At 33.8% G+C, this 24,278-nt stretch overlaps 1 protein-coding gene across 8 annotated transcripts in view; it reads right to left on the reverse strand.

The window, feature by feature from the left end:
• Positions 1-24,278, reverse strand: part of Syt7 (Synaptotagmin 7) — a 174,247-nt gene that overhangs the window by 11,230 nt on the left and 138,739 nt on the right. For 2 of the 8 annotated variants that reach the window (XM_085480069.1, XM_085480071.1), the window contains 3 exons: positions 7,754-7,765; positions 3,147-3,336; positions 767-907 (listed from right to left, as the gene is read on the reverse strand). In XM_085480069.1, the coding sequence (XP_085336195.1) occupies positions 767-907; positions 3,147-3,336; positions 7,754-7,765 (343 nt within the window). Of the gene's footprint in view, positions 1-766; positions 908-3,146; positions 3,337-7,753; positions 7,766-12,865; positions 13,015-24,278 lie in introns of all 8 variants that reach the window. The other 6 variants (XM_085480070.1, XM_085480072.1, XM_085480076.1 and 3 more) reach the window with 5 other exon arrangements.

Here is a 24,278-nt window from a genome sequence, read left to right on the forward strand (position 1 = left end):
TAGGAAAAAATGTTGCGTGTCCTTTCATATATATACATATATTTTTTAATAACCACTGTTGAAATAAATTCAATAATCGTAATAAATAATAGAGAAAAACGTAATATGTGTTATCAATTTTTCAATTTTCAAATTTTTAATTTTGCCGAAAATAAAATCTTGTGCAAAAAAATATTTTATCATCCCCATTTATTTTTTCATGCAGAATCATTAGTTTTCCAGTTGTACCACCAATTACAGGACAGCTTTTCTGATAGCGATTTATTATATATTTTTAAATCCTATCGAACGCACACAAGCGTCGATATACTGAGAAATACGCATATCAGTCCAATCCGTTTAGAATAACATGTTATTATTATTAAATCATTTTTAAAAAGTAATTTTCAATAACAAGATCGTATCTCTTATCATTATTAATGTATAATTATCAACCATAACATCATCGTTATTAATGTAATAAACGTTTTCAATGTATAATTCGGTTAAACATCTTTATGCACCAATGCAGGGGATATCGATATAATATCGATATTCCCTGCATAATATTGTATCCTCTCTCCCTCTCTCTCTCTCTCTTCGTACTCCCTATCATTTATATTATTATTATTGTTATTATTATCTCTATAGTTGCGCAATACTCCGATCCCGTGCAACCGACACATGCAAACACGCTTAATAGCAAAATAAACTGGTGGCGAGTTAAAGTTTGAAGAGCCAAGTTCTGGCACGCATCATTGTGCAAGGAAAACTTGGATATACCTACCTGTATGATGCGCAGAATAAGCGTGCTGTTCTGGAAGTCGTACTCGAGGCTGAAGTGGATCTGGCCGACGTTCTCGCTCGGCTCCGAATTATCGATATACATGTCGACCAGGGAGATAGACCTGCTCTGTAGGAAAGCTTTCTGCAACACACACACACACACATACACACACACGATCGTTACAACTGCTTCTTTTGTTTCCTGGAGAAGACGACCCGTCCTCCTCCAAAGGCAATACTGAAATTAGAGTTTGTGCTAAAATGCTAGAATCTCCTCCTTAAAATCGAATTACATCGGCGAAAGAACAAAGATCTCTAGGAGGATTGAATATATTTTACGTTCGTATATCTCTCCGACATACGAGAATTTATTGCGTCCGCGCGAACAATGATTTTACAATATTACTGTCTTATTATAGTTTATCGTGATTCCTTCCATTAGAGAAAGGAGGATAAGATGGTGATCTTTGTCATTGGTTTGTCAATTTTTCCCAAGTCGTAAAAGTTGTTTCTCGTTCTTTTTTTAAACTCCAACAACCTTTGCAATTCGTTCCATTAGCGATATTTAGCGAGGTATGTGTGTTGGTGGTCGCCTGAAGGGTTTGAGCTCAGCAGAGCTCATCCTTTTATTTTTCCTTCTTAATTTAGAAGGTCTTGCAGAATTTTCCTTTTCAGGCGCCAAATAGATTCTTTCTTCGCAGCGAGAATTCATCAGACTGATTGCTAGGATGTTTGAGTGAACCTTTAGACACGATTTCGATATCTCCGAGAGACTTCTAACTTCATCTCTAATACTATAGTTATGTCATGGTCTGTCGCGATGTAGAGTCTCAATTGTGACGTACTGCAATTATTCGCAGTATTTTGAATCAAAATTTTCAAAGGACTCCAACATGATGATGTCCATAGTTGAACACTCAGAAGACGCAAAAACATATAGCAATTTTTTTTTTATTAATCATATAAAATCATCATTGTCTACCATCTACAGTAATTGACAAATAAATAAGACACTTCAAAATTTCTTCTTATCCTCTCTTTTTCCTGATCCCTCTAATCGAGGACGAAAGATATCTACACAGAGAGAATTTTCTCTTAAAGTTTACCCTTTAAAATTTATTTATTATAAAAATATTATTATGTAATTACTAAGAATTTACTATGCACACATTAATCTTTTTTTGTGGTAAATATTAATCAGAGAAACTCTTATAAGATTCTTCCAATACCGTATTGTCGCACAATTACCATGATTTTCAGGATAAATTTTAAGGAAAAATTCTCTCCGTGTAGAAGTCCTAGATCTAACCCTAAATGATGCTGCTTATAGTTGAACATCCAAGTTTGAGAAGACGCAAAAAAACGATTTATTTTTTTATTAATTAAAATCAATTGTCTACCACCTGCGGGAAGAACCACGTGTCATCTTATCCTCTCTTTTTCCCTAATCGAGGGCAAAAAATGTAGAAGCCCTAAATTTAACCCTAAATGATGCTGCTCACAGTTGAACATTCAGGTTTGAGAAGACGCAAAAAAACGATTTATTTTTTATTAATTAAAATCAATTGTCTACCACCTGCGGGAAGACGTGTCATCTTATCCTCTCTTTTTCCCTAATCGAGGGCAAAAAATCTAGAAGCCCTAAATTTAACCCTAAATGATACTAATTATAGCTGAACATCCAGGTTTGAGAAGACGCAAAAAAAAAGCGAGAGATTTATTTCTTTTATTAATTAAAGTCAATTGTCTACCACCTGCGGAAGAACCACGTGTCATCTTATCCTCTCTTTTTCCCTAATCGAGGGCAAAAAATCTAGAAGCCCTAAATTTAACCCTAAATGATGCTGCTCACAGTTGAACATTCAGGTTTGAGAAGACGCAAAAAAACGATTAATTTTTTTATTAATTAAAATCAATTGTCTACCACCTGCGGGAAGACGTGTCATCTTATCCTCTCTTTTTTCCTAATCGAGGGCAAAAAATCTAGAAGCCCTAAATTTAACCCTAAATGATACTAATTATAGCTGAACATCCAGGTTTGAGAAGACGCAAAAAAAAAGCGAGAGATTTATTTCTTTTATTAATTAAAGTCAATTGTCTACCACCTGCGGAAGAACCACGTGTCATCTTATCCTCTCTTTTTCCCCAATCAAGGGCAAAAAATCTAGAAGCCCTAGTTCTAACCCTAAATGATACTAATTATAGCTGAACATCCAGGTTTGAGAAGACGCAAAAAAAAAAACGAGAGATTTATTTCTTTTATTAATTAAAGTCAATTGTCTACCACCTGCGGGAAGAACCACGTGTCATCTTATCCTCTCTTTTTCCCTAATCCCCCTAATAGAGGGCGAAAGATCTAAAAGCCTTAAGGCTGTCTTTACCGAGGGGTGTTCTCCTTTGACATTCTGCAGCTGCTTGTTCTGCGGCCCGGCGGTCGGTGTGCGGGGTTCCACACTTCCGGCATTGCTGGCGCCGCTTCCTGGCGCCGCTGTCGCTCCAGTAGCTCCGCCGCCACTCGCGGGTCCTCCGCTACCACCTGCCGGGGATTTGCTCGCGGGACTGCCGGTCGTCCTGAAAAATACACGTGAGATTCGTCAGCGTTATTTTTGCACGTTAGATTTCCACGAGAATTACGGTCGTCTCTAGCTGCCCGATTATATGTATTCCCGGCGTCCTTTGCTTCTCTCTGCGACAGAAAGCTACCACGTCGCTAAAACAAACCCGATTTTATCCGTTTCATTATCTTCTAATTACACGGTTAATTGAGAGAATTTATAAGAAAAGGAATAATCGTTCCGTCACAGTTGGTTTTTAGTTCTCAGAAATGATCGCAACTTTCAAGAAATCATAAAATGAAATTGTAGAAAAAACATGAGAAAAGTCTTATTAATATTCATAGAATTTATATTTATATTAATCAATTGAAAATATATTATATTATAAATTTATAATATTATATTATAAATTATAAATTATATATTATAAATTTATAATATTATATTATAAATTATATTATGTTAATTATGAATTTTGATAATCGAAATTATATTCGGCATGGAAAAAGACGTGGAAAACGACTACTCTTCTTTAGATTTAAAAAACTTATTTTCATCGACCTATATTTTTACTCTGTCGCAAAAATTTCTAATTGGAATATGAGACACACTATTCGTTTTTGTTACATCACAATCAATAACTAGATAGACTATTTACTAGAAAAAGCAAGTCTCACGATAATCTTGCGCAAAAATTCTTGTCAACAAGGGAACGATAGAGGCAGTTTTACAAATATCCTCGTTATTCATCCCAAGATTTTTACACTGCATACAATTCATTACAATCCTCGAAAAAATATCGTAAATATTTCGATCCTATAGATTGAAAAGTGTGAAAAAAAAATACACAGAGAGCGATTATCGATCCAATACTCGATTCCATTTGATGCGCAAAGCCGTATATTTCTAATGACACTTATAATCTGCTTATCGTCGACAAAATCTCTCGCTGCATTTCCGTTTTTCGATACGTTAACTCGGCATCGCGAATATGCCGATTCTGTTTAACGAGACAAACATTGTCATCGTTGTCGAGTGACAACACACTATATATAACCTGATTGACGTGAAATTTGCCTCTGTGTATGTACTGGCCTCTCTCGTTCGTCCACCCTCGTTCATGCACAGGCTTATCAACAACCTAGGGTATATACAGAGTGTAACTGAAAAAGCATATGTATACAGATCAGATTTTGTGGCCTATTTGGAAACGATTTTTCCTCAAATATCGAAAATATCAGAGGATGAGGTCATCATTTTTGCATGTTCCCAATTTTTACCATTATGTATCTTTGTAATTGAGCCTTAAATAAAAATACTATTAAAGTAAATTATCTAAAATTAATGAAAAAATGTTTGGTTAATATTTGACATTTACAAAGTTTAGTTTATAAAAAGCTCTTCTTTTTCAATCATTATAACTTGAAAATTATTGATGCCTTGCCATATTTTCACTGAGGGAAAAATCGTCTCCAAATTGGCCGGAGAATTTGATGGTGTACATGTTTGTTCGGTTACCCTGTATATATGTATATTTTAGCGATACGACGTCTCGATGACGTTACACGTTACGTTAAGGGCGCAATAGGCGATAACTCTAACAATAAGATCTAGATAAGTCTTATCGCTCAATCTACTCTCTGTCGCATCTATTGCGACCTACACCTATGCAGGTACATGTATCGCTAATCGGTGCATCGTTTTCTCTCTCTCTCTCTCTCAAGCACGCAAGCCGATACACGTCATGTCGACGGTTCGTATTAATAGTTGCTGTTTACTACTCACAGTCGCGAAGCGTTCATAATTATTGTAGAAGCCGCGGCAAGAAGGAAAAATAAATGCACAGCACGTATGTATGTATGTGTGTGAAAAAAAATCGATATGTATGCAAGCTGAGATTGTTTGGTACCAAAACACGCTAAAATGCACTCGTTCTACTGAATAGAAAAAATAATTATTAGGTTTCTTTTAGGAGAAAAAAGAATGTCGATCTCTTTCCTCGTCATTTCTCTTTTGTTGTCAATGTTTGAAAATGTTTTTACTACATTGCTCAATTTGGAGACGGATTTTCCTCGGAGAAAAACACGAGGCATCAATAATTTGTGATAATTTGATTATAAGCGAAATTGGAAAAGAGAGGCTTTTCATAAACGAAATTTTTATGGAATCAAAGGGTTAATAAAATTAGTTTCCACGGTTAATCTCAAGTAAAATTTACTTTAATACAATTTTAATTAAAAAAAGTTTAATCAACAAAGGTATATGATGGGGAAAAATTGAAAGCTTCAACTGCAAAAAATTCTGATCTCCCTCGATATTTTTGCTAAAGAAAAATCCAGAATCCAAATTGGCCAGAGAATCTGTTATTAAAGGACATTCGATAGTTTTGAGATATCCTATTCCTCTAAATGTATATCAAAGAATAATATGGCACGTTTTACTGCATATTTATGCAAGCTAATGCTATCGTTTATCGATTTCTGATGAAATAAATAAATTTTTCTTCTTGAGGACACAATAAATGGCTTACACCTTTGCTAATATAATTAATTAATTGCTAATTAATACAGCACTAATTTAAATTTTTTACATCTGTTACCTTTGCTCGGCTACCATTTTCGTAAGCTCGAATTTATAGTATATGTTTAAATAATCCGCGCAAATTTATTACATTATTCGACAAATATGTTCGACATCGACGTTATTTATAAGATATCATAAAAAATACAATCTAACGTGATATCACGTTGCTAAAAGCAGAAAATGTTACATTTCGCGCGTAAACGCAATATACACATAAAGGGAAAAAGGTATACGTCCGTATAAATTTCCTTTTTATTTTTTATCCGATTAAAGAAAGGTCTCGCAGTGAGAGTATTTTACCGGATTCGCGGTAAGTTCTCTTATTTACCGCGAACCTCTATTCATAACTCATAAATAAAAATGAGAAAGAAATCCGCGCAGAGTACTCGGATGCTATCGATGTATAGAAAGATGCATCGCGAGATGCACCAGCGGTTTGCATTTAAATGACCGTCCGTCACCGAAGTTTCGCGGTTAAAAAATGGAAACACCGAAATACGACATTATACATATTTATATCATTTTTGATTAGATACATAATAATGAATTTTTGTGCCGAATTAAAAATTCTCAATTACAATAACATCACGTTTAATGTGATTTTAATCACTCGGAAATCTCATTGATCCATATATTAATTAAAATTATATTTTCGAAAAGATAAAATTAAAAATATACAAGATTCAGTTTGTATTGAAAGATCAGATAAATATTGCAATAGACATAAGTCTCGAAATATTGTTTGCTCAAGAGATGAGAGGGAGATCATGGGGCATTTTTATCATATCAAGAAAGGTAGACATCTCTTGTCATTTATAAGCGGTATTTATTGTAGTGATAAAAATGTTTACCATTTGAAAAACATCGTGTTTCTAGCCGAGATATAAAATTTCACAGATTCCTTACGATTATAATTAATTTCACAAATTATTAATTAGTCGAAATATTTTTCTTCCTGGAGCTAAAAAAATAATTTATAAAATATTCTCTCTCTTTGGATATTCACCTTTCGAATTATATTTCTGCGCAGATCTTAATATTACATGTGCACACAAGATTATATTTTCCACATAGAAATAAGATATTAAATATATTTTTACATATTATACTATCAATTTTATTTGTATTCGATATTCTTTCCTGATGCGAGTATATGGATTTCGAATTAAAAAACTCGAAAAACGGAAAATTTCATATCTACGTCGAACATTGATTTTGTAGAAGCTGTTGGTTCAACGAACTGCCGACCGTATAAACAAGATCTATCGTATCTACGATTGCAGGCACTGTATTTATATGTATATGTATATCGTGTATTTGTACAGGCGAAGAGAAACAAAACTTATTCCCAGAGAAAAAGAACGAAGAGATAAATCCAATAAGCCGACCGATCGAAATGAGGACTTGAAGAGAATAGAAAAGCAATATATATATATAGTATATATATATATATATATATATATATATATATATATGCTATATATATTCTCGCAGATTATAAGAAACACAATAGCGAACTGATAGATGACAGATCGAGAAAGTAGACAGATGGAGAAGTAGAATTACACAAACAACGGAAACGACGTGACACGATCATCGAGGTTAGGTTCCCATGTCATCGTCATAAGAAAACGAGAAAGTTGTGATAGAAGTACAACTACTTACGATCGATGTACAGTGTACTTCGAAAGAAGAGAGATAGATCGGAAAAGAAGACAGGAGGAAAAGAGTTAAGCAGAGCTGATGTGAGATATGCGTATGTATATCGAGTATAAAAGAGCCTTCTTCAAGTGTCGCACACTTTTATTTTAAAATCTCGCACGCTAGATGTCGCTCATATATATACTTACTCTAATTGCGCTCTGCGAGGTTCCCGATCGAAACGAGGGGCATGAAACAGAAAAAGAGATCAGTGATTAATTAATTAACCGAACGTGCACATGTACACAGATGACACTTTTCAGAGAAAGTGTTCGAAACAAAGTTCGGACAGAGAATAAGGAGAGAACACAATGTTTGCGCCAACACAATATTTCGGAGACAACACACATAACACATTAAAACGTCGTAAAACAATATCTTAAATTAAGATAGAGAGAAGATATATAGATGTATTATATATGTATAATATAGATATCCACATACAAAGAAGGAAAGACAGAAATGCGTGCATTTGTAACACGATTAATATGACACAGTTTCCAACTGTCAGATTAATTTCAATTATCATTTTCACCTATACTTATAACAGAAGTAATGCGATACCGTCAAAAAGTGTCGTGAGACAACGCAATAGTTGTAAATTGTAAATTGTATTGTACGTAGTTAGACAAGTGATAACATCCTTTACACAATGTCTAGCTAAACCGAGTACGAAGAAGTTTAAATACTTGGAGTATTCAGAGTTAATTGCCATTTCTCTCTCTCGTTTATTAAAGCGGAAAGTTTTGTTAGATACAGAAGACATATATATATATAGAAATGAAAACAAAGCTGTATAATAATTTTATTAATGTCGATACGCTTCTCATAATTGCGAGGCGTTAAAATTATCTCTATTATTCTCTAATTTATCCCTGATTTGTATACAATAGTCCATCATCTCGCACGATATACAAATTATATCGATCATATTAAAAGGCGTTAAAGTTTGCTCAAACTTGCGTACATGTAACTTTGTTCACGAGACGTGTAAAAATTATGTAAATTTCCTAAAGAAATAAACAACGACGAGACGAGGGAAAAATATATCTCATTATCATTGTATCAATGCTCACGATTACTTTCTTCGGAAAGAGAGGAAGAGAGCAACGCGTGCGGAATTCTGATAAGACATTATTGTATTATTATACGGCGATACGTCGTCAATTTTCAATTTATTTAAATTTCTCGGAAAAACGCTCTCTCGAGTAGAAAGAGATTACGTTCTTCGAATCAGTGTGATGTAGAATAACTGATCCCAGGCACTTTATCATGTGTTTACAGGTCTGTATCGATCACTTGCCTCGAGTGGTCAACATACGCATTAATTTCTTAATAATATTAGCTTTTAGGGTCTGCGACCCTGAAATGCCTATCGATATTCAATAGCCACATTTGACTTCGCATTATTGCGGAATTACGCCACTCCGTGTGTGTATATATATATGCATATTTGTGTGCTAGGAATTCAGTATAGTATAACTCTCAAGCAATGAAAATAGGTGGTTACGTGTGCTGATAAATGAACAACACTACGGAATACAATATGCGATCTCACGGACGATATCATGAAAGTTTTGATATTAAATCAACCGGGACAACATGTGTTTCACTTCCTCTCTCTCTCTCTCTCTCTCTCTCTCTCTTGGTTTAGAGACATAGGTTAGCATATTAAAGATAGAGGTGCTCGCATACATATACGAGAAAATCAATAATAGAACGCGCTTGATATTATTTGTTTTACTCTAACAGACTTTCGTGGGATCATTATCTATAGCCGGCCAGTTTTGATATCGATATTTCGAAGCTACAGGTTCAATTTATCTTTGAGTTTCAACTTTGTATAAGGGAGATCTCTGTGAGCAATCCGTCAAATATTTAAATGGAGATTTTATAGGTCAAATATCTCGCGATTCGCAAATCTGAATCGAATCTAGAATCTCGCATTGTCAGACATATATGTATTTTTATATATGAATATGTATATATATATATATATATTTTTCGCGCCTATTTCTCCATATGTAAGTTTCGAGATTAATTTATATATGGAACTTAGTGATCTCAAACCAAGAGATACAGTTCCGAATAATTAATTTTTCGTGCTTTGGCTCTGTTGGCCGATTTAAACAACATCATATTTATATTTTTTTTTTAGTTACATTGTATATGTCTGATTAACAAAAATATATATTTTCTTTTACATGTATTAATTACTCTGGATTGATTAAAATATGTGTCGACATGGCGAGGTAATAAAAATTATTTATAAGAGATTAATGTTTCATTTATGTAAAGTACAGACTTGCATAATATATAATTGCTTGGTGCATAAAAATGAGGAGAGGTTTATATTATCCCGACATGGTATTTTCAGGAAATTAAAAACCCTGCGTGCAGACACACATGTGTACGCTCTCCAACAAGTCAATCGATAAAGTTACAAGTGAAGTACAGTATATAAGAACGAGAATAGCATATATATATGTATAGATATATATACGCTACCGTTCTCATTTAACACACGCGAAAAGCCAGCAGTAAGTCTCATAAACCTCTTATAAAAGTTAGTTCTATAAGTAATAATTGATATATAAGAATAAATTGTGAACAAATATGTGTGTACCGATTGTCACATAACGAGTTGTATTTTTTAACTTTCCCAATTAGTTGAATTTCACTATACTTTTATTTGCAATTTTATTTATTTATACCTTGCTGCAATTGAGTCGAAATATAAAATCACGAATTAATTCCTGCTGAAAAAGTTTTTCCAGAAAGCGCAGCGAACAAATAAATTCTCTTAAATATTAATTTAACCTAATTACAAAAATGATCTCTGAAAGAGAAATTTTCCTTATTAATATTAAACGAATTTTCTTTTTATATCGTGCATTTACGATATAATTTTAGAATAGATTAAATTGCAAATTGCAAAATTACGATAATAAAAAATCTTAATGGAATTATAATAAGAAAATTACATTCTAATTATCAATAAGATTTGAAAACTAAAATCATATATAATTACAATATTATCATATATAATCTCATTCGTATTTTATATTTATCTCCTACTAACAATAAGTTAAAACAAATTTTCCCGAAATACGAAACCGTTTTTCCTTTTTTATCGACTTTGATAAAATTCTCGATAAATAAAGCCCAGTCAATCTTTCGTATAAAAACATGTTCAAATATTAATTATATAATGTCACAAAATCATTCAATTCTCGATTTATTTACCGTAATTTCGATTTGGTTCGTCGCGTCATCTGTTCGTTATTCCCTAACGTGTCCCGACGACAATGCATGATTAATTTAACGACGTTATTATTCTAATTTGCACACGTGTGCATCCAATCTGTTGCTGAATCGTTGCTGGCGATATTATCTTAGCAGTATAATTCGGCCGACACAAAATTCTGCCATTCCAAAATAATTCTCAAAATATTTCATATGCAATATTACGACACAAAAGAAAAATGTGAAACACTCGATCATAATTAAATAAAAAATGTTAATTGAATAAAAACAAGAATTGTACAGAAAAATGTTCTCTCAGCAAGTGACAATTTTTCAACTAAAAACAGGCTGACTCTTTTGCAATTTCAAAAAGAAGGTTCTTTAATTATGCTTTGCTTATCCCTTTGAAGGAAAATTCTCTCTGCAATTCCTGTTCCACATCGTCAAAAATAGCAAAGATACTCCGCGTAATAGGAGGTATAAAAAATTAAAAGTAATAAATGCGCCATAAGTGTTTATTTCGAAAATTGTCCTTAATATTGCAACAACCTGGCACCGTTTTCGCGGAACATATCCAACAATTTCGCTAAAATATACGCTGTTATTACGTCGGACGTGTTTTGGCAAAGAAAAAAAAATATATATATATATAATATGAACCGAGAGAAAAAGCGGCGCAAATGGCGAGCAAATTCGGCAATTTTCCCATTTCTGTCTTATGTCAGGTCGAGAAACGACGTTCCGGGATATTCGGAGAGAGAGCAGAAATGACCTCTGGCGCTACTGAAAACGGAGACGACAGCTTTCCAGCTGAGTGTCACGTGAGATCGTTCCTTCAGGAATTCCCTCTCGGATATTTTCAAATCGAGAACAGCCGCCGCCGATGGATATTCCGAAGTTGCTCTCGACGAGGCATCCCGCGAGAGGAAACGGAAACGCTATGATACGCGTACTTCCGTCACCCTTAACCCTCTACCCCATCGCGCGCACATTTTCTGCTTATAAAAGCGCGACTAAAAACGTCGCGGAGAAAACGATGAAAGGCATCTCTTTCAAAACCTTTCCGGCGCGTGGCTATTTCATCATCCATGTTTATGTCCGACATAGAAGCTCGCCTTCGTGCAAGGTCACGTTATGAAAAAACAAACTATACCCCGACTCTGTTCGTTAAAGACGGGAGAATTTCGCTGGTGAGTTTTAAAAAAATGGCGAATATGTTTCATAGAAATATTAGAGATAGTATATTTGGAAAAAATAGTTTTTCATTGAAAATCGATGTAAACAATGTAAAACTATATCTATATGTGTCCTTTTTTTTATAAATTCAGCTTTGTAAATTAAAACAAACCTAATATTTTTTAACAAGCATTAAATTTTTTATGAGATGACGTTTTATTAAAAAGAAAATCCTGGTTTTTGTCGAGTCAAAATTGTGTGCTCCTATTTTCAATCTAAATTTTCTCGCATTTATTAATTCTAGAGAATTTGAACAGATTAAATTTAGAAAATTCTATTTTGCATTTTAAATAGACAATAAACAAACAATTTCTCACTTAGAGATTTGAAAGAAAAGCTTATGAAACTATAAATAGTTTTAAAGAAGAATGAGATCTAACTGCTTAAAGAATAGCTAAGTAGATGTTAGATTAAAAATTGACGTAGAAAGTAAGAAGAAAAATTCGATTTAAATTTCTATATAAAAACACTAAATTTATAAAAGATACATAAATGCATTTATATTTGTATAATACTTTTATTTCCAACTGTGCCATCCCTTAAATTGTTTCCCATTCTTTGTAATCTGCTTTTCACATATATGTATATTCTGCAAATATCATATGTCACAAAAAATTCGATAAACCTTAATCCGACTTTGTATAAATTTATACCTATATATATATACAGATTTTTCTATTATCGCGCCAAATAACGAACTGCGGAAAATCGTGGCGTAGGTGTTCATCGTATGTGAAACGCGTCTCGTTTTTAAAAAATACGCGCAAATAGGATCTTACCTGGTAGTGTAGTATTCGAAGAAGGCAACGAGTATCTCCAACGATCTTGATACAGCAGCCCACATAATTTCCTCGTTCCGACGAATTTCAATCGGCTAATCTAATCTCGCACTAGAGCACTTTTATGAAAGTTCCAGTCGACGAGGTATCTGACGAGTTGAATATTTAACGCGATATTTCTTACACATCTTTCTCTCTCCCTCTCTTCTTTTTAACATTCATTTTTGTTGCCATTATTATAATCTATTTGTATGTGGAATTAGAAAATTTAAGAACCCGACAAGCGATCGGCCGATATATCAAAAATATGTAATTATGGTATATGGATTTGAAGAAGAGAAAATGATTAAAATTAACTAAATTATATGTTAAATACATTTTCCATAAAGCGTTTATTATAGGAGATTTGTAGAAAGAACAACACGTGACGTAATCCGATTAAGGCAAAGTTCAATATTAACTCTTTTAATGTTGGGATAATTTTCCAAAGTTGTGAGTTAAACACACACATTAAACATAGTTTGCAGGATCTTTAGCAAATTTTTTAAAGTTTCCGAGAGCAATGACTGCAAGATAAAGATGAAAGAATCATTTTCTTCAGTTAAGTTTGCTTAACAATTTTTTCTCCAAGATATTTGAACTTGGAACTTACTTGTAAAGAGCTACATGACACGTAAAATTGAGAAATTATGAAAAATATTAATGACGTTTTCATCCAAGATGGATCGTCTACTTTATCGGCGGACAGGTCGTTAAAATTATACTCCCAAATTGCAGGATACACCATGTATACAAACAAGCTTGATAAAAAATTCTGTTTACACAAAGTGCACAAAGTTCGTAATAATAAAGAATTGGTCCCACATGAGAAAACTTGTTAAAAACTGTTTACTATCTTTTTCAATCCCAGTGCAGGATTTGCTATTCATAAAAATCGCTGATCGCAAAAATTATATAATGAATCTTTAAATTGGGAAAAAATGCGAGCAAATGAAAATTAAATCGCCCATAATATCAAATTTTACCGATACGCGTTTAATTATTTTGACCTATATTATTGTAATCCTCCTGTAGATATAGTCCCTGTTTGTGTCTGTATGTGCAATTAGAATTTACTACATCGTGTATATTGTTACATTATATTTGTAAAAGTAATCACGCGAGTAACAAAATGAAATAGTCAAACAATTAATGTAACACGTTGAACTAATCATCAGTTTGACCCGACTATTTAACAGACAAATACGATAAATTCTCATTCGATTGTGCAGTAATAGATAATATTAATGTCACGCAATTATTGGCCGATAAATAGTTGCTCATTATTATTACTATTAAAGGTTACAGAGTTACAACGTATCCAAATCATTGCGGGTTTCTCTTTCCTCCTCTTTCTCTCTCCTTCTTTCTTTCTGTCATTAAATTAAACAAACAGTACAATGAAAATTGACTTTCAAACATTAAATTATTACAACGTATGTGGTTAGCTCCAAAACGTGATATGCCATCAAACGTGGGTGGAATTTAATCGGAGAGTCTCATTAAAGTAATCTTTTTGGACTCTAGACAGTTTTGCTGCAATTACAATTTAATCGGTTAATTTGACTGCCACATATTATTAATTCGTAATATATGTTGCAGTGGATTTTGATGACACCGACACTAGAAATAAAAGTGATTTATGAGCACGCGACAGGTCAGATGAACGTGTAGTGTGGTACAGTGATATCAATGTGACGACCAGAAAATATTGTACATCCCGACAACGATAAAGGAACAACGTCAAATTTATCACTGACATCTGGCGACGTCATATATGGATAGAAGTGCGCGCGATATACAAGTTCCTTTCGATGCCATAACAATTGATTTTTAAATATTTTATCAGGACAAAAAATGACGTGCGTACTTTGTAATAAACTTGAGAGATTCTTGCAAAAAGAAAAACAAAGATTTAACACAATTCGGTATGAAATCTCAATTAAACGATTTCGGACATATTCTCGTCTATATAGATAAATAAATATAATAATTGAAAACTTTTTTTCACTGAATAATATTAGAATAAAAAATTACCATAAATACAGAATTGAATTATAAGTAAATATTTTCTTCTTATCCCACACAAAAGAGACATTTGACTCAATTAAAGGGATAATATTTGCGTGAGGCTGGCGAGAGAAAAAGTGTCTTACTATGATGGAAAGAGACGAATTTTGCGAATAGTATCAACCGATGATCGATGATACAATTAAATCGCTCACGAAATATTGTATATTATCTCGCACAATTCTCTCTAGCTCGCGTCGATATTCGATGCCGTGCCTCGTGTGTGGAATTCCTTTTAATGAGTTTCAACAAGCAATTTAGGCGATGACCACGAGAGAGTTAACGTAGAGACGGTAATTTTCTTCCTAATGACAAAGTAAGGCTCGACTTTCTCTTTGTTTTTTTTTTTCGCAGCTTTTCACGGTCCACCGCGCGAACACAACAATGAAAAATAGATGAAAAGTACGAGAAAGAAAGTGCGGATAAGAGAGAGGACACGCCTTTCGCGAGTTTTATATCCGACAAAGGAGAACTTACGAGAGAGGAAACAAAGTTGAGAGGAAGACATTAAACAGCGACGTAGTTATACAGGGTGTCCGGTAACTAACGGACCAACGATTACATATGGATTCTTTGGTCAATTTGGGAACGATTTTTCCTCAGCGAAAATGTCGAAAAAGGTCATCATTTTTTAAGAATTTTGTGTTTAAGAAGAATTTTCCTCTTAAATTAAGATTATTTCCTATTTTAGTAAAAGATATTATAAAGTTGTAATATATTGTATATATATGTATATAAAATGTGTATTTAACTATGTAAATACATAAAAAAATATTTAATTATATGTTTAAATATATAATAAATAATAAATATTTATTTGTAAGATTGTTTTTGTAATCACGATTAATAATTTCAAATAATACATTGATAAAAAAAACATCTTATTAGGTATACATTCTTGCATGCTAAAAATATCTAATAAGAATATTTGTTTAAAAAATTTATATATATATATATACAGGGTGTCCGGTAACTAACGGACCAACGATTACAAATGGATTCTTTGGTCAATTTTGGAACGATTTTTCCTCAGCGAAAATGTCATCATTTTTCGCAACTTTCCAATATTTGTCATTATGTAACTTTATAACTAAGCCTCAAATTAAAATTTTGTTATAGTAAACTCTACCTGAAATTAACCGAAGAATGTAATTATGTTAGACTTTTAACTCCAAAACGTTTAGTTTTCAAAAAACCCATTTTTTTCAATCGCTTATAACTCGAAAATTATTGACTTCTCAACGTTTTTGCTAAGGAAAAATCGTCTCCAAATTGGCCAGAGAATCCGCCCTTAATCATTCGTCCGTTAGTTACCGGACACCCTGTATACGGACGGCAAAATTGATGGAAACGAATTGATTTACATCCCCGTTGCACCGATATATATTATATACGTACACACACGTACCTGTACGTGTACATCTATGTCTTTATTCGTTTACGGATAAAATCCGCGGTACACAAAAATGCGAGAAATACGAGAGCACCGAATGAATGACTCGCGGCGTGCCAGAGGTTTACATTCCTTCGGTCGATTTTATCAGTTGTTAATTTGATTTCTCCGTGAAAATTTCCGCGACAAATAAAAGACATGGAAAATACGAGAAACACGTATAATCAGTGACAACTTCGAAGAAAGATAAATTATGGATTCAGGCATCGCGCGCAAAGTTCCTCTCTCTCTCGTTTCGTTCGTCTACCGGAATGTACGAATATAATGTAAATTCCCTCGTAAGTTATGCGGAGCTGGCTACCTTCGATCGTTTCTGGTAATGCAGAATTAAGGATTCCACCAGCTCGCGAGATGTTGAAAACTACGATTTTAATAAACAGACGTATACCGAGTTCAAACCCACGATTCGAAACTCTAGAAGTTAGATAGAAAATATACACACGCGTATATAAAGTTTTATAGTTGCATCAAAATCGTATTATTATGAATGATATTCGCAAATGTTGTTTCGATAGAAAATTGCAGCAATTCGGAAAATCAGGAAAATATGATCCATTTGTAAGGAACGTCGGAAAATGGAAATCTCAAGAGTTTTCTTATCCAACTTTAAAACAATTATATTCTTTTTATGTCATATGCACTCCTATAAATGGAAAGCTATTTCGTTATCGAGACATCCGGATTCTAAAGATCTGAATAATATTCGCTTCGTGCTCGGAAATATTTTATAAGAACACGTGACGAAGGAAATATTAATATAACTCTCCCAGAAAAGAATGTTATGTTGCTAAATGATGTAATTATCATAATAGCTCACGCGACGAAAGCAAAGCGAGACGTATTATTCATGAAATATAAGTTCCTTCTAATTGTAAAATATAAGTTAATGAGTTATGACATAATAGCATTTTTCGAAGTTTTGCTTTAATCTTATTTACATTTATTTTATGATTGCGCGCTGTTTCTCTCTCTCTCTCTCTTTGTATATAATAATCGACTTCTACTTAAATAATGTTAAGCTGCAGCTTGTAAATTACGAACTTTATAGGAAAAGAGATTCAATTACAATTCGAGGTAGATAAAGTTTATATTAAGTAGCTCTCTCTCCGACGATGGCGATCAGTTTCAAAGTTATCTCATTCCGTGGGTTTCGGATGCGCAATGGTCTTGTATCTCGTCTTAATCTATTAATGAAATTAAGGAAACGTTGATCAAAACTGTTTCATCAAAATTAGACTTGCCAAAATTAGATGAGATGGCTGAAAAATTAGAAAGTGCGCGAATAGAAATTATAATAAAATTCTGTATACACCGCATTACATATTTACGATTTAATAATGTAAAAATGACAAATACGCACTATTAATATTATCCATTTTACGTGATTAATAATTTTTCCTATATAAAACAATGTTATGTCATAATATTTTTCTTGCATAGAATTATTTGAGTTTATATTAAAAATACCCTTTCAAATATATATGTTTTTTTAATTATCTGCTAAAAAATATTTTTTTAATATAATAGTAATAATAATAAAATATGATTTTAAATCCATATATTTTTATAAAAATAATAAAATTAATTAAAAGTGACGTTTAATAAAAAAATTTAACTCACTCAGTATTTAATGATAAACACTTTGACTTAATGAAAGGAAATTATTCATCTTCAAATATATTATGTTGCTTAATATGTGCGAAAATTATTGCATGTCAAAAAAGAGAGAAAAAGTGTCGTTTTAAATTTTGTTTCGCATTAAATTGTTTTAATTAATTCTTTATAACTTTTATTAATGCGTAATTATCAGTCGATTGACAAACGAAGCATTGTCTAGACAGTAAATTAATTATTAAAAGTGCATCTCTCAAGCATCTCGTTTATTCACGCTATTTTTTTGTTCGATATATCGTTGGCACGCTGGTTCGTGCCAAAAGGCAGATATCGAATACCTTAACGGGAATCACCTGAAAGCCTAGCATATTATGGTGAAAGAGAGAGAGAGAGAAAAATAACGAGTAAATTTAGAGTAAATTTTAACTGAAAGCATCTGACAGCAGTTTCTAACAAAACCGCACCATAAAATTCCAACAAGAAACTTTCTCGAGGAAATCATATATCCCGAAATTTTCGAAATAAAGAGAAAAAAACCATGACATTAAAATTCATTGGAAAATCTATAGAATGAATAAAATTAGTTTGCGTTTTGTCGAAGACGAAGAACTCTACAGTATGAAAGTAAAATAAGAACATAAAAGAGCAAGAACATATCTCTTTACATAAAGATTGAACGCTTGCAGCATTGAAAAATATTATACAATCAATTTTATTCAAGTTTCAGAATTGAATATACTTTCTGCTTTTTTTATGTATAAGGTGAACTGTTTCCATGTATTATCCCCGATTATTTCACATGTATTTTTTTTTCTAATATAAGTTTCTTGGAATAATCTCAGAAAATATATTGCACAAAAACTGTTTTTCTTATTCCTTTACGTTTTATGCAAGTATTAATATCTTTCAAAATCCACCACATATTTAAATAAAATTAATATTTTATTTAATCAATTTGTTCGAAATTGTTTTATTTTAAATACATCCCCAAAAATTGTAAAATTTATTCGTAACCTATTTATTTTCAAGGTAAAAAAACAATTAAAATAATTGGAGAGAAAGGGAAAAGTACCGTATTAAATTAAAAACCATTCGGGAAGCACTGTCAGACCTCGACAAATATCGATAACAATTATTCGCGCGATCAAACGTCACGTACATACATATAAATTTCCAAAAAAAAAAAAAAAAAAAAAAAAAGAATCATCACACCAGATCCTGATAATTGAGAGCGAAAAAAAGCTACGAAAGAGATCCGAGAAATCTAGACACCCCGAGCAAACGAGCAGCCAGACGATCCGGACCGAGATGGTACGTGCTATACGTCGAGTCTGTTCACATCGGGTCTGGGCAGCAGCAGAGAGAGAGAGAGAGAGAAAGAGAGAGAAAGAGACGGGATGGGCGACAGGGAAGGAGAACGAGGGATGGAACGGTGGTTGGAAGATAGGAGGTTGGATCGATCCTAGCCACCACCACTACGAAAGAGAGAGAGAGAGAGAGAGAGAGAGAAGCCGCGTCCGGGTCTGGTGAACCTCCCGAAGCCAATCCCGAGGCACGTAGACTCTCGTCTATGTGGGGTCGAGTTGCGAAAGAAAAATTGTATCGCGTCGATCCCGGATATCACCGTGCGGTTATCACCCGCAAGATCGCGGGATGAGAAGACGCTGGGGTGGTTAGCTCGATTATAGAGGATTATTCCTCGCGCGCGTGTCCTCGCTGTGGGGTAGCGACAGGTGGGAGTACATATATATATATATAACACATATACATATATATAGGTGTGTATATATATATATACACCTATATATATATGTATATGTGTGTTTTGGCGTGTACACTCGAAAGCGGAGGAGCTTAACCGATTCTCGAGAGCTTCCGGCGCCATTTGTTTCTTCCGCGAGTGATTCCTTTTACGCGGCCAGGGTCCTCCTGTTTAATCACGTTTGCCCGGTCCTGGCGTTAATGGGGGAAACGCACCGCCAAAGACACCCCTTTAACCAGCAGCGAAAGTTTATCGATTACCTAACGCGATTCGCTCACGAGAACGTTTCATTGGCGAGCCTTCGACGTAATTCCGCACCCGATCAATCCTTCGGGCTCTCTCTCTCTCTCTCTCTCTCAGGAATCTCGTAACAATTCAGCATGTGTACCATAACACATATTTGCATATTCAGGAGAGGGAGAACGAATCCGGTCGGTTGCACGGTTGGTTTACTATCGATCAGTCCGGGAAAGATTGAACATTCTTCCGCTTGCGTTCCGTTCCGCTTTGAGCGATACACTTTGGGGAGAAAAAAATTCTCTCTCTCTCTCGGAATATCTCGCAACAAGTTACCCGTCCGATATTACTATTTTCTATAAGCAGCTTCCCGTCCTTTTGTTTCCGAAAAGAGAACCGGTATAAGATCGCTCTTCTTTCTCCGCGATGACAAATATTTTCGCTCCTTCCGATCGATCACGGTGTCAACTTGTATAGTGTCACATCGCGAAGCTAACCGAGCTACCTTGCGAACAGCAGCTAAAATAACCTCATCGAATATCCATATCGTGGAGAGTTTTCATTCTGGCAGAAATTTTCCCCGGGGTCGAGCAAATGTTTTAGAAGATACGAGCAGACGCTTATGGAGTAGCCGAGTATTCCTGGGAAATTGCTCCAAGCGTGATAAGAATTTATTTGTGGTGTAGAATCTAAAGAAAACGTAACGTAAAAGGGCAAGAAGAAGAGGTACGTATACGATAGAAAAGTAGAAACCCAAATGCGTACCTCGTAATTCCGCATCCGTTCGGTATTCTTTCGGATTTTATTGATACTTGCTTCCCAGAATGATGATCACAATTCACCCTCTTGCTACGAGAAGAGACGAGCGAATGAAAGACGTAGCGAGAGAAATGAAAGACACATTTTTTCCTCGTATATGAAAAATAAAGGACATCCATTTGCCCTTGGCGAATTTATTTCCATCAAACCGTCACGCGACTCAAACCAACACTCAGTCCTCGCAATCTCGCTCTCACCCTTGTCGGCGTTTGTCACCGCAAGGATGTATATAATAATAGGTGCGATAAACGAGCAGAGTTTGCGCTTTCGACCCCAGGACTTTCCCGGGAGAAACGAGAGAGAGAGAAATATTAGAACTGGCGAACTCGGCTTGACAAGCGGAGAGAAAACCGCCATCAAGTTCGCGTGACGACTTTCCCGGAGAGTTGGGACTCTTATCCTTTCTCTCTCCCGGAACAATTAGAGGCCGCCAGGCAGCTCGAAATCATTTGAACGAGCGAATAATCGCACACACCCTCGCTTTCTTGCTGAAGCGAGAATAGTAAAAAGTCATTCGCCCTGCGTGCCAGACGGCCGGAAGACAGGCGAGCAACAGGTTTCCTCTCCTGTGTACACATGTATAAAGCGAGGATCCGTTCGATTTCCTCCTTTAATTATATCTACATTTTTTCCTTCGTTCGAAACTTCATCGACCATTCTTTGATCACGCTTGAGCGTGCTCAACAAGAATTCACCGGAACGAGACTATAGTCGTTTCTTACAGTTTTTTGGATGCCGAAGACGAATCCGGGTTTCAAATTCATCCATCGCGGCATAATTTTTGGAAATTTTTCACTAAAATTGCAAGAAAGAACTATACTATTTTTATGAAATAATAAGACGCAATTTAATTCGACCAAAAACTGGATATTCATTTATTGAAAATAAGTACACACTACGTTTCGACCCACATTGTGGTCCTGTTCAAGTGCTAGAATACAAAAATACATAATTTGGCAAGCGAAATTATGTATGAATGTGGGCCGAAACGTAGTGTGTACTTATTTTCAATAAATGAATAGCCAGTTTTTGGTCGAATTAAATTGGCGATCAATTAATTGTGAAGATTTTTATGAACTTTGTCATATTATAACTATATGCGACGTCCTGGAGCAGCTTCATTGCAAACAAAATGAAGGATGTTGTTAGGATTTTTAATTCTCAAAAGAAATTTTGGTGTCGAATAAAATATCCATGGTTAAATATGAGCTGTATTACAGAAGTTAGCTGTGACTTACAATTAAATCATTGATTTTTTTAGGTCATTAAATACAAATTCAAAATTGTCAAACTTGAAATGGTATGGGAAATGTCAAAATTTTTTTAATGCTTTTTATGTAAATCCGCCATATTGAGTTCACCATTTAGAATAAAACCTTTAAGATTAATTAAACATAATTGAAATCTATTTAGTAAATTTATTTGAAACCTATTTAGTGTGTAAAAAAAGCCCTTTTTTAATTTAAAAATTTCTCAAAATTGTGACATGATGGAATAATTTAAAAACCAGACTCATATTCAGCATCCAAAAAACTATTAAAAAAAACAATTAAATCAATAAGCGCGAAAATAAAGGGAGGATATTTTACTCGAGAACGTTGGACGTCGCTATATTTAAACATTGCACAAAAAATTTGCTTAATGATAGTATTTCTTCCCCCAATCGAGTTTCTAGACATTTTTTTTATTCGCGAAAAATAAACGTGCTTTTTTCTCTCGGACGCGATATTACTAATTTTTCAACGTGGAAAAGTTTTCATTATAAAAATATTAATGCAAAATATTCTGTTTGAAAGTAACGAAGCGAATTAACTAAATGGTTTTCTTACGCTTGATTTATTACTGCTTCGCCTCTCAATTTGTCGGAAAAATCGTAATTCTCAAGATTAAAGATATCGCCTGCGATTTCCATTTTATTCCGTAAAGTTTGTCTTGAGATTGGCGAACATCATCTCTCTCACCTCATCCTTCTATATATAACTTTTTCAGGATATCTTAGAACATCGCATTTAGGAACTAACTTTTCGCATTTCTCCCTTTAACGTCACTTTTTTCGCACTTGCGAGTTTGCCCCCCGGGATATAGGATATACATCGCGAACGAAATTTTCAAGTCCGTACTTGGCCTGAATGATGCACGTCGTTTCACGGTATTGTTTACGACTTTTGTAACATTGCACATAAAGGGTAGGTATTTCACGGAATGAGAGTGAGATATACATATATATATATATGTATATCACTCTTATTCCGTGACATACCTACCCTTCGTGAATACATAGAGCTCTAAAGCGATGACAGCATGAATTCACTTATTCACAAAACTCGCAGATGTGCACAATTATTCTCCTTTCGCCGAGAGAGTCACTCGCGTCGAATCTACATTTAGTGAGAAAAACTAAAGATGTGCAGGGTGTCCGGTAACTAACGGACCAACGATTACAAATGGATTCTTTGGTCAATTTGGGAACGATTTTTCCTCAGCGAAAATGTCATCATTTTTTACAACTTTCCAATATTTGTCATTATGTATCTTTATAACTAAGCCTCAAATTCAAATTTTATTATAGTAAACTCTACCTGAAATTAACTGAAGAATGTAATTATGTTAGACTTTTAACTCCGAAACGTTTAGTTTTCAAAAAACCCATTTTTTTCAATCGCTTCACAGAAAAAACAATATCCTTGAAAGAATGCAAATATACCTTGATTCAAGTATATTTTATCCTTATAATAGCGCCAAATATAAATAATTTTGGATAAAGGATAATTTATCCTTATAACAAAGTGCAAAATATTCTTGGTTGAAGCTGAAATTTACTTATAAATATTGCAAGAACAAGTGACAAGTGAGCATCATCGGATATAAGCGGTACTTTCAAGTATATATAATAATTCTTAGTTCAAATGTGACTAAGTTTGTTTTTACCATATGCGATTTTTAAAACCAGAATATATCTGAAGGATAAAATATACTTCACACAATCTTATTTATTATTAAGGCAAGTGAAAATTTGTGATTACAAAGAGCATTCTACGCTTAAATCAATCAAATAGCGTTCAAGAATTAAAATATATACTTGAATCAAGGATTCCTTTTTTTCTGTATTATAACTCGAAAATTATTGACTTCTCAACATTTTTGCTAAGAAAAAATCGTCTCCAAATTGGCCAGAGAATTCGCCCTTAATCATTGGTCCGTTAGTTACCGGACACTCTGTATATATATATTTGTTTCACTTTTGCCGCTATGATATTTTTTTCGAAATAAATTTCAATTTTGTAGAATATATTTCACGAATTCAATTATATATAAAATACATGCATACTTACGTATGTGTACTTGCTGAGTGTAATGAAAAAAGAAATACGCAAATGTATGATACGCTGGTTTGAAATTACATTAAATCTGAAACAATT

Source organism: Nylanderia fulva, unplaced genomic scaffold (genome assembly GCF_048542155.1).
Source record: "Nylanderia fulva isolate GAGA-0341 unplaced genomic scaffold, ASM4854215v1 Scaffold14, whole genome shotgun sequence".
Taxonomy (NCBI): domain Eukaryota; kingdom Metazoa; phylum Arthropoda; class Insecta; order Hymenoptera; family Formicidae; genus Nylanderia; species Nylanderia fulva.